This window comes from Sander lucioperca, chromosome 12 (genome assembly GCF_008315115.2).
Source record: "Sander lucioperca isolate FBNREF2018 chromosome 12, SLUC_FBN_1.2, whole genome shotgun sequence".
NCBI classification, from domain to species: Eukaryota; Metazoa; Chordata; class Actinopteri; order Perciformes; family Percidae; genus Sander; species Sander lucioperca.
Window position 1 is genome coordinate 21,683,877 of NC_050184.1, and position 11,382 is coordinate 21,695,258.

Sequence of the window (11,382 nt, forward strand, 5' to 3'; positions counted from 1 at the left end):
AACCACAACTTAAATATAGAAGAAAATAAAAAAAAATATAGTACATATATACAAATACAATAGTATCTAAAAGTACTGACTAAACAGTTGTAATAGTAGCTAAACGTACTGACTAAACTGTTGTAATAGTAGTTAAAAGTACTGACTAAACTGTTGTAATAGTAGTTAAAAGTACTGACTAAACTGTTGTAATAGTAGCTAAAAGTACTGACTAAACTGTTGAAATAGTATAGAATAGAATAGAATACACTTTATTGTCCCCGAGGGGAAATTTGTCTTGGACATAGTGCTACAATCTCTTGCTTAACAACATGAACATGTAACAGAAAAAAACATTCTAAAACAAAATAAAATCAACATAAACATGAGATCAACAAAGCGTCCTAAGACACAAAAGACATGACAGCACAGAAACAGCACAGAAACACGACATCCTAAGAATTAACTTTAATAATTAACGTGCTGGTGTATTTATTGCACCCCTGCTCTGCTGGGCTAAGATTTACTATTGGAGTTGAGCAGCTTGATGGACGTTGGGATAAATGATAATTTTAGTCTGTTTGTTTTACATCTCAGCACACAGACTCTTCTCCCTGATGGCAGAAGTTCATATTCAGGAAAGAGAGGGTGTAGAGAATCTGCAGGGATTCTTTCGGCTTGTTTTCTAACAGCTTGCTCGTACAGGCTCTGTATGGACTTGTGGTCTTTCCTCCCTATTGTGTGTGCTGACCAGCCTGCTTCTTAGCTGCACTGTTAAGTTGCCAAACCATGTTGTGATTCCATATCTGATGATGCTCTCCAGAATTGCCCGGGAGAACATGAGCATGCTTACTCCATACAGTCTCAGTCACCTTAAAAAGTATAATCTCTGCTGCAGTCTATTGCACAGGTGGTCAATGTGTGTTTTCCAGCAGAGAAGATTGTCCATATGGACACCTAAGTATTTATAATATGTTACCGGGCTGATTTCCCATATTTTTGATGATGACTGTCTCATGGTCAATCCCTTGCCTTGGGTCGAGGACCACCTCCCTTGTTTTTGTGACATTTAAGATAAGATGGTCGATAAAGGTGTCTATCTCATCGTGGTACACAGAAGGGTTTATGTCCTTCTGGAGAAGGCTCAAAATTACTGTTTAAACACTTGTAATAGTATCTAAAAGTACTGACTAAACAGTGGAAATAGTAGCTGAAAGTACTGACTAAACAGTGGAAATAGTAGCTAAAAGTACTGACTAAACATTTGTAATAGTATCTAAAAGTACTGACTAAACAGTTGAAATAGTAGCGAAAAGTACTGACTAAACAGTTAAATGATATAGTATAAAATATTAAATCTGCTCTATATGTGTGTGTGTCCCTACAGGGCTGAGTGCTGTCTCATCAGCTGCTGGACGTCAGTACTATTTTGTTTATGACAGGAAGAACTTTACTGAAGCCCAAAGATACTGCAGAGAGAAAGACGCAGACCTGGCCACTGTAGACAACATGGAGGTTATGAAGATCCTGACCAACACGGCAAATTTAGACAACATGTTCTACTCCAACAACAGCTACGTGAGTTCACTTTTCTCTCTTTCATCTCAAAAGAGGTTTGAAACCCTCCATAGTAACTAATAACTAAATATAGAGCAGTAAAAAATACAATATTTATCTTTGAAACGTAGCAGAAGTCTAAAGTGTTTGAGTTTAACCTTCAGCAGACAGTGTTTCCCTGCTGAGCTGCAGCAGAGGGATGGAAACAAATGGAGGAGATTCTTTGTTAGAAAGACTGTAACTTTGAAAGATAGCTACAAAAATCTGAAGCCTCAAATTAACTTCAGATGAACATTTGAATATATATTTAGTTTTAGAGAACCAGGACTGTGGATGTTGTTCACCATCACATTGAACATAACAAACAGATCTCTTAAAGTCCAGTATTTTTGATTTTGTTTATTTATAATTGTACCTTATTTAACCAGATATGTCAAATCGAGAATCAATTTTTATTTACATGACGACCTGGTCAAGAGGCAGCGATAGAAGGCAGTATTTACAACAACAGAGATCTATGTTCTGGAGAAGCTAATTGAAAATCAGTTTGAGTGATCAGAAACTATCTCTGGTAATGAGTTATTAAAGGAGGGTAACAGAATGAAGGAGTCCTAGAGGATCAGACTGATAGTATCAAGACTGGAGATGGAAAGATTAGGTAAACATCTGGTCTTCAACAAACAGCTAGAGCAGAGTCTAATTCTTTATATCACAATCAGAGAGCCTGGATAGGACTGTCTGACAGCTGGAGGTGGTCACTGTCAGACACAAGTTTCTACAAACCTGGGGAGACGGAGTTCAGACGATGGGGAGCTGGAGAACCAGACGCTAGATACAGTGACAAACTCTTCACAGCGATGGGTCCTGATGGAGTCTGGTACGACTTTGGTTGTGACAGCAGGGCTTATCCAGTCTGTGTAGATGTCAGAGGTGAGAATATTGACTAGTGAAGTTTCCCTTCTCTGCTTCTCTTTGCCTCTTTGTTTTCATTATTCAGGCCTCTGTAGTATCAGTCAGTCACTCCGACAAAAAGCAGCTTTCACACAGGTTAGTACCATTTAATGGTGTTTTCACACCTGTAGTTCGTTTGCTTTGGTCCGAATCAGTTGGTGAGTATGTAAACTTGGAGCGATTTGCCCTCGGTTTGGTTTGGCTTGGTTTCACACCTGGAAAAATCCAAGCGTACCAAAATGGTTACAGAGACTTTGCTCTGTCGGCGTCTGTCTCCAATTTTAGCGGCAGCTGGTTTGCCCACGGAGATGCGAGTGACGGACGGCGAGCTTGACCGCAGTCTATTTCTGTGATAGAAACACTGCAAGCTGCTACAGTTTGCTGCTCTGCTGCATTGCAGATTGCTAAACACACCTGACTACAGGAGACATCAGCTCAGACTGGAGAAGTATATATTAGGGGTGGAATGGTACACAGAAGTCACGGTTCGGTTCATACCTCGGTTCAGACATCACGGTTCGGTTCGGTACAATGGAGGGAAAAGCAAAACAAAAATGCAGAAGGCAATTTTTTTATTGTGCATGTCTCAGGCTGTACCACCTAGTGTCATCCAGTCTCTCCCCTGAGCTAGCTCTAACAGCCTGAAGCGTATAAAGTAAGATGTAAACAGTAAACAATAAATAGGCTACCCCACATCATCTCCAGACTCCATCTGGAACTTGTAAACAAAATAAGACAATCAGCTAGTAGTGTGATATGGGAGACAAGCGCTGCTCTCATATGTGAATGCACAGAGCAGGGGGGTTTAAAGAGCAGCTTCGGTTACACAGAGCAGTTGGCGAGTTTTGGTGTTAGCTTCACACGCTAACGGCGAAGCTAACAGCTAACGGCGGAGTGAACAGCTAATAGCGGAGCTAACAGCTAATAGCAGAGCTAACAGCTAACGGCGGAGCTAACAGCTAACAGCGAAGCAAACAGATTACAGGAACAGATTAGATGTCCCTAAAGAACCGCGTGTCTAACAGTAGTTCCGCATTACATTAATTAATTTGCACGCAAGTTTTATTTATTTTTATACCGTGTATTCTCCGTTTAAATTCATGTACCGAACCGAGACACCCGTACCGTTTCGGTTCAATACGAATACATGTACCGTTCCACCCCTAGTACATATAGTTGGTGCGGTTCGAGTACAGATCACGTTCTCACCACAAACGAACCGCTCCAGAGTTGGATTGAAAGCGTACCGAGACCATCTCTTCAAGCAGGTCTCGGTATGCTTGTTTGGTCCGCTTTTGGTGTGCACCTGAGCGTGAATGCCACTTTCTGACCTGTCCAGACGAACCGCACCAGCGGGGCAAACGACCTCTAGTGCGATTCAACCGAACTAAACGAGGCAGGTGTGAAAGGGCCCTAAAGTGCTTTACAGCTGACTGAGCAGCAGATAATAAGACGGCAGGAATGAGAGCAGTACAACAGCTCAGTGGTTCATCAGCATCACCACCAGAGGAAGACATATTATATTATATTATAGAGATTGGACTCGTGCATGTTCACGTCAAGGTTATTATAGTTTTGCATTTTTCATTAGTTTTTATTTTTATTTTGTTTTGCCTTTTTGTTTTCAAATTCAGTTTAGTTTTAATTAGTTTTTAAAGCGGGTTTGCTAGTTTAGTTTTTGTTTTTTAAAAATGCTTAGTTTTAGTTTAGTTTTTATTAGTTTTAGTCTTTTTTTGTAATATGGGTTATTTGTCGGGGGATTCAAAAAGTATTGTTTAATAATAACTCAAGAAAAACATCATACAATTTTAGAAATATGTATTCACAATGCATTCAACAATAACACCAGTACATAAAATGTAGCCTACATATTGTCATAAATATGTAAACAGTCTACACAAGACGCAGCAGCATGTGCAAAATGTGTAAGTGACGTGTTCCAGGAAAAAAACCTAAATAGCCAACAGACTAAAGAAGACAGACATGAACAGGTGTTTTCAACTTTGGTTCAAGTAAAGCGGCGAACTTTTTGTAGTCAATCGACTCACACAGTTGTGTAGACATCCCATAATCAATCCACATATTAACCCACGTTTCCTCCTGCTGTTGGTGTTCCTGCGTATTTACTAACCAGCAGCTATCAGTCGCCGGTGAAAGCCCTCCTGTAGTGTTCTCTCTCCTGCTGTTGTCTCTGTCATGCTGCCTGGCTCTGTACCCATACAGCCATGCCCTGTACCAATACATCCATGCCCTGTACCCATACATCCATACCCTGTACCCATACAGCCATGCCCTGTACCAATACATCCATGCCCTGTACCCAAACATCCATGCCCTGTACCCATACAGCCATGCCCTGTACCCATACATCCATGCCCTGTACCCATACATCCATATCCTGTACCGGGGTTAGCTTCTGTTTCGGGGAAAGGGGGCTTTGCGTTCTCCTTTACCTTGTTAAGGTAAGCTAGGTTAGCCTTCTAGCTTGTGTGCACTTCTCAAATGTACTTTCAAATTCGTGAGATTTTTCCCTGTAATAAATTGTCCACATATTTTACCACCTTCCACTGCAAGACGCTTTTATCTGACACAGTCATAATCAGATAGGTGCCGCTTTCTTCTGACTTTCGGTACCGCTATGATGCCATGCGAGGGGCATGGACATGTTGTGTTCAATTTGACATGGAATGTCAGGATTTCTGGGTTCACAGTCGGAAAATATAGCCTACATGTCTACGGGAAATGTCATGGTCGGAAAGATATGACGTTATTTGCTCTATGAAAGACATCAACAAAGACGAAAACTAAGGACATTTACTCGATAATTTTATTTTATTTTAGTTAGTTTTGCAAACAGACATTACAGATTTAGTTTAGTTATCGTTTTTTGTAATGCCTCGTTTTTATTTTTATTTCAGTTAACGACAATGTTTTTTCCCACCTAGTTTTCGTTATTTCGTTCATTTTCGTTAACAATTATAACCTTGGTTCACGTGCACACATCTTACAATATAAACAGAACATGTATGTTTAATTAACCTGAGGAAATATTCATATGGAGGAAAAACAACAATATAATCTTGTTTTTTAGATTGTTTCGTAGATTTAAGGACATTTCTTATTAATGTGGAGAGACTGTTAAGACATAAAGTTATTCATTAGTTTATTGATGTGGTTCTTTATATCTCAGTGGATTTATTTTAAATATAATAAAGACATGAATCACAGATGTGGATGGATGGGAGGTTGTATGTTATGCTGCCTCTACACTTCTCTGTGCTCCATTTTCAGGATCAGATGTGACTTTTGTCTCCATCAACACCTACATGACATGGACTGAATCCCAGAGCTACTGCAGAGCTCACTACACAGACCTGGCCAGTGTGAGAAACATGACAGAGAACCAGAAGGTACGTGAGGCGACTGGAGTAAACTGGATCTGGATCGGCCTTTTCAGAGACTCCTGGAAGTGGTCAGATGGAAGTAACTCCTCATTCAGCTTCTGGAAGAACGGGCAACCTGATAACAAGAACGAGACTTGTGTGGCTGCAGACTTCAGCCAATCAGGAACCTGGGAGGACTGGCCCTGTGACATGGAGAGAGCGTTCATTTGCTACGGTCCAGGTGAGTGCTAACCCGGGATTCAGACAGCTTTTACATTTAGATTCAGGACAATAGGGATGTAACGATATACTCAACTCACGATTAGATTCAGGATTTTAAGTTGATGATACGGTTTTCTCAAGATGTTTTTAACAGAATGAGTGAAAATCTTCCTTTATTTCTATAAACTGTGCAAAACAACAGATGTGTCCTCTTTCCATGGAATAGTTAGTAAAGTTAGCATGCAGTGGGGATCAGCTGCAGATGATAAGTTAGTGTTGAATCTATTGTTTAAACTGATGATGATGAATGAACAGGATGCTGATTATTATCCAGACAGAAATGTTTGAACTCATAAAGTTTGTTTGATTTTTACAAAGTGGTGTCAAAGAAAGTGATGAAAGTGAAGTTTGAGAACAAGAAGAATCTGGATCTGAATGACCCTGCTGTGATGGAGGCCATGTTGAAGCAGGTAAATCATGTTTTATACTGTTTTAACTTCATGAAAAAACAAATAAGACTAGAACTGCATTAGTTATGATGGGGTCCAAGCCTCATTGGCGCGAGTCGCCCTGACGGAGTCGCCCCCAACGACCAGGGGAGCATGTGAAAGCGGAACCCAAAGTGTAACGGTGGGGAGGCAAACGTCAGTAAATATCGAGAGGTGTGAGCTGCAAGGTCTGTGGTACATCGCCGTTGCAAATATCCCATTTACAATGATTGAGTGAAAGGGCCAAAACTGGTCTACGTTGACTATAGCGCCCCCTAATGGCCGATCTTTGCCACATTTGGTACAGAGCCTCAGAGCGGCATGCCGAACAAGCATCACAAGTTTGATGTTGATAGCAATTACTACGGCAGAGAAATTGCAATCGCAAATGTCCCATTTACATGCATTGAGTTATTGACCAAAACACAAAAATGTTGAATATTATATATATTAATTGGTACAGAGCATTGTAGTGGGATGTTGAACAACAATGCCAAGTTCTGCGCTATACCTATACCTATTAATTTGGCCGAGATATGCTAAAGTTTGTGTTTGGTAGCTAGCTACGACATTTTGTTTGGTGGTAAATAGTCTAATAGTGGAAAATTCTTTTGATAACTTTTTCCTGGGTAGGTCTAGAGATGGTACCTACAAGGTTTTGTGCAGATCGATCGCACGGCCTAGAAGGAGTTTGAAAAAGTTGGTTTTGCACATTGCGCGATTTTCCAAAAAACTTTTTAGTGGACTTGGGGGTGGCCTATATCGTCAGATTCAGCTCGATTCAAGGAACACATGGATGTAAGGGTTTCTAATGTGCGATGTGTAATGTGGGAGTTATAGGCAAAAATACATTTGACGTCATTATAGCGCCACCTAGTGGTCCATATGTGTAATTTTTGGTAGGTGAGGTCCATGACTCATTCTACATCTGCTCTGTAAATTTAAAGTTGCTCACATTAGTGTATATGGTGAATTCAAACATGGGTCCTATAGGCCACGCCCACTTTGACGAATCAGTTCCACACTGTAGTCCTGGCCTCAGGAGTGGAGCTAGATGGTACCCTCAAAATTTGGTAAAATTCGGATGAGCCGCTTGTGAGATATAAACATGTTGTACTTGTAGCGCCCCCTAGGGACCAATTTTCATAAAATTAATAAGATAAGATAAACAAGAATCTGAAGTTTTGCTTTGATAGCATTTATTTAGGATGATATATGATAAAGTTTGTGTTTTCGTAGCTAGCTACACAAATTAGTTTGTGCGTAATATGCGCAATTTTTATCCAATTGTGTCAGGTTGGTCTGGAGATGCTATGTACCAAGTTTCGTGCAGATCGGTCGCACAGTCTAGGAGGAGTTTCGAAAAAGTAAGTTTACAATAAATCAAGATTGTTTTGCACATAAATGTCTAGGCGGAAATGGGCGTTGTATGGTTTTCTTTTTTTATTGCATTTTGCACCGTGGGTCAGAGAGGACTGAAATTTCATTTGTGCTGTAAGTCATGCATGTATGACAATAAAGCTGACTTGATTTGACTTGACTATATCATGAGATTCAGCTGAATTCAGGGAATGCGTGGCTATGTGTATTTTTAATATGCAGTGTACGGTTTAGGAGTTATAGGCCCAAACGCGTTGCTTCTGCTATAGCACCACTTACTGGTGGAAGTGGGTGAATCTTTTTGTCTGAGGTCCTTGCAGGGATCTGGACCAGTCCTCAAAATTGCACCCTCCCCCCCCCACCATGTACGGTTTAGGCTGTAGTGTGACTTTTATCAACGGAAAAATAATCTCTAGGAAAACAATAGGTTGGTGTTGCCTTGAAAATGTGGTTCCCAGCCCCCTCAGGCTTGGACCCCTAATAAGATAAGTTTTGTGTCTCAGCTGAAACAGAAGCTGAGGGACCAGGGGCTGGACGACAACATCAAACTGAGCTGGAGGAAGCAGGCCGATGGAAAAGTCTTCCACAAGGAAGACAAGAAGACAAACAAGAGGAGGAGGAAGAGGGATGAGCTGTAATGTTGAGTTGCTGCGTCTGTTTTCATCAGAGAAAAGTCTGTTTCTTTCCTCAAAGATGTGACGGAGCAGAATAGAGCTGCACCAATCAGCTGATTCATCCATTATTCTCTTTAGTGACAATAACTTATATGTAATGAATAGTTTAGTTTTCATTTATTATTGTTGTAGTGATTCTTACATTCTTTATTTTAGGCTACATAACATTTTAGTCAACTAAAATCAGCATCCCAGCCTCCGTACGTCTCCAGTCTTATTCTGTAAATGTTGCCGAACATCAACAGAGATCTTGAGTTTCCGTAGACTAGCTATGGATTACAAATACTAAACAGAAAAAGATCAAGTATAATCCGTTTTTCGTTTTAAACCAAAAATGAAAAACGAAAAAACGGGTCGATGTTTCGTTTTTTTTTTTCAAACCAAAAACGGAAAAACAAAACTATGAGCTCTGTTTTCTCGTTTTTCCAATGTCCAAAGAAATTAAAAATTAACTGGAAAACTGCTCGTTTTTCAACTGTTGTTTTTTTGTTATTCATGTTTCTGTTTTAACCCAAGAGCGAGAATACGGGCTCATTTTTATAATGTGCATAATCATTGAAAATCTGATGGAACACAGGTCTCGTTTATAATGTTATTTTGGTCTTACGTGTTAACAGTTGAAAAACGAGCAGTTTTCCAGTTAATTTTTAATTTCTATGGACATTGGAAAAACGAGAAAACGGAGCTCATAGTTTTGTTTTTCCGTTTTTGGTTTGAAACCAAAAATGAAACATCGACCCGTTTTTTCGTTTTTTTCATTTTTGGTTTAAAACGAAAAACGGATTATACTTTAGTACCCTGACCTGGTCATTCTCCGGGTTCACAAAGTAAATGTACGTTAAGAAATGTATTGGTCCAAAGACCAACATCAGCATATTATTATCAGTAGGAGCTCGGGAGCAGTAGCTCAGTCCGTAGGGAACCGGAGGGTCGCTGGTTCAAGTCCCCGTACGGATCAAAGTACTGAGTGTGGATTGGTAGCTGCAGAGATGCCAGTTCACCTCCTGGACACTGCCAAGGTGCTCTTGAGAAGTTTGTTCAGTCTGTTTTAGGGATGCACTGAATCCAGATTTTTGGGGTTCAGCCGAATACCGAATCCACTGGTTGAGATTCTGCCGAATCAGAAATCGAATACCATCCTACTTCCATCCTCAGTCCATTAACACAGTAAACACATTAATGAAGTAAACAACGTCCACAGCCTCTAAAATAGTTCAATGTAACAACTTAATATTGAATTCAACTACTAACCAGTGTATGATGAAGGCATGTTGGGTGGGTGAAATTAGAAAGCTAACGTTAGCTAATGAGCAGCAGCCGGCGGTTTGGTCGCTCCGCTCCCACTGTAGATACTGTCCCACTGACAGCCCGGGAGAGGAACTGTCTGGTTAACACCAGTTTTTAGCTGTGGCTGTCCTTCCTTTGCTGTACCTGAAGTTGCTGCATTTTGGCTGCTGTCTGTAGATTCCTTCATCACAACTCGTATTCTTTCGGATGTTTCCTACCAAATGTTGTAACAGCGGTGATGTTGTGTATAGTTTAGGGTCCTCGCCACCACCAGACTAATCAGCATTGCAGATTGAACATGTAGCTGGACTTGAATGGCCTTCTTTTGACTGAAAGTACTGCCAAACTACACTTTTTCTGCTCACCAGTTCCATTTTCACTTTCTCACAGCCTACTGCATTGAACGCTCCACCTACGTAAACACCTTCCCGTAATCAACGGCACCGTCATTACGTCGACCAGCGTAGCGCGCGGAGTGCAAGCGTAGGGTTCGGTTCGGTGGGAAAAAAATTCTAAGGTTCAGCAGAAACCCAACCCCGTCAAAAATCCAAAGCCGAATCCTGGATTTGGTGAATCCCTACTCTTGAGCAAGGCACCGTCCCCCCCCCCCCCCCAACCTCTCAGGGTGCTGGTCCAGCACTGGCAGCCCCCCCCACTCTGACATCTCTCCATTAGTGCATGAATAGGTCCTGAGCATGTGTGTATTTCAGTCCTGTGTGGAGTCATTTCCATCCTGTTGTATAACATCTAGCCAATCAGATGGTGTTGTGGGCGGAGCATTAAGTGAGACTCAGGTGTGAGAGAAACGGAGGGAGAGACACAGAGCTGTAGCACTTTTTAATTAATTAATCTGTTATTGGTCAAATAAAACACAGATACAGATCATTTGCAAATTAACAATTATCTCCCCGATAATTGTCCAGGCCGATAACGAGTTGACCCCTAACGTAGATGTTGATGCTGCTTGCAGCAGTTCCTCTCAGGAGTTTGTTACAACATTGAAATCATTCTGTGTTTGCATAGAAAGTCAAAGCAGCGTTGGAGGAAGTATTCAGATCCTTCTCTGGAAATGAACTAGTGGCTAAATGTGGCACAATACAGCTCTGCTCTCTGTAGGACATGGATGTTTTTATACATGGACATTAAGTGGAATAAGTACCAATACCACACTGTCTAACTACAATAATACAAGAGAAAGTCCTGCATTGAAAATGTTACTTTAATAAAACTATTTAATTATAATCCAGAAAATGTACTTGCTCAATTTAACAAAATAAAATAAGATGGACTTTATTGATCCAAAAGAGATTAGTCTTGGACACATCCAGTATCCGCTGTTAGGAAATACAACACAACATAGAGCAGACATACAAACAAACACAGTACACAGACTGGTACTACTCTGCATGGACACACTCGTAGCACAGATACACTCGTAGCATGGAGACACTCGTAGCACAG

At 40.7% G+C, this 11,382-nt stretch overlaps 1 protein-coding gene and 1 long non-coding RNA gene across 2 annotated transcripts; both read left to right on the forward strand.

Moving 5' to 3' along the window:
* The first annotated feature begins 1,326 nt into the window (after window positions 1–1,326).
* On the forward strand, window positions 1,327–2,376 carry LOC116059186. The gene is made up of 2 exons (XR_004107240.2): window positions 1,327–1,557; window positions 2,256–2,376. It is a non-coding gene; the product is annotated as an uncharacterized LOC116059186 (long non-coding RNA).
* A 533-nt stretch (window positions 2,377–2,909) lies between these two features.
* LOC116059184 (C-type lectin lectoxin-Phi1-like) lies at window positions 2,910–8,926 on the forward strand. The gene is made up of 4 exons (XM_031312141.2): window positions 2,910–2,935; window positions 5,779–6,111; window positions 6,471–6,562; window positions 8,464–8,926. Exons 2-4 carry the CDS (start codon window positions 5,814–5,816, stop codon window positions 8,596–8,598), a joined length of 525 nt encoding a protein of 174 aa, XP_031168001.1. The 5' UTR covers window positions 2,910–2,935; window positions 5,779–5,813; the 3' UTR covers window positions 8,599–8,926.
* Window positions 8,927–11,382: the final 2,456 nt, after the last annotated feature.

Bases quoted from the DNA above. Each gene is read 5' to 3' on its own strand.
- LOC116059184 (XM_031312141.2), top strand. From the start codon at position 5,814: ATGACATGGACTGAATCCCAGAGCTACTGCAGAGCTCACTACACAGAC. The intron at 6,112-6,470 runs GTGAGTGCTAAC...ATTTTTACAAAG, and splicing joins GTTCATTTGCTACGGTCCAG to TGGTGTCAAAGAAAGTGATG. The intron at 6,563-8,463 runs GTAAATCATGTT...TTTGTGTCTCAG, and splicing joins TGGAGGCCATGTTGAAGCAG to CTGAAACAGAAGCTGAGGGA.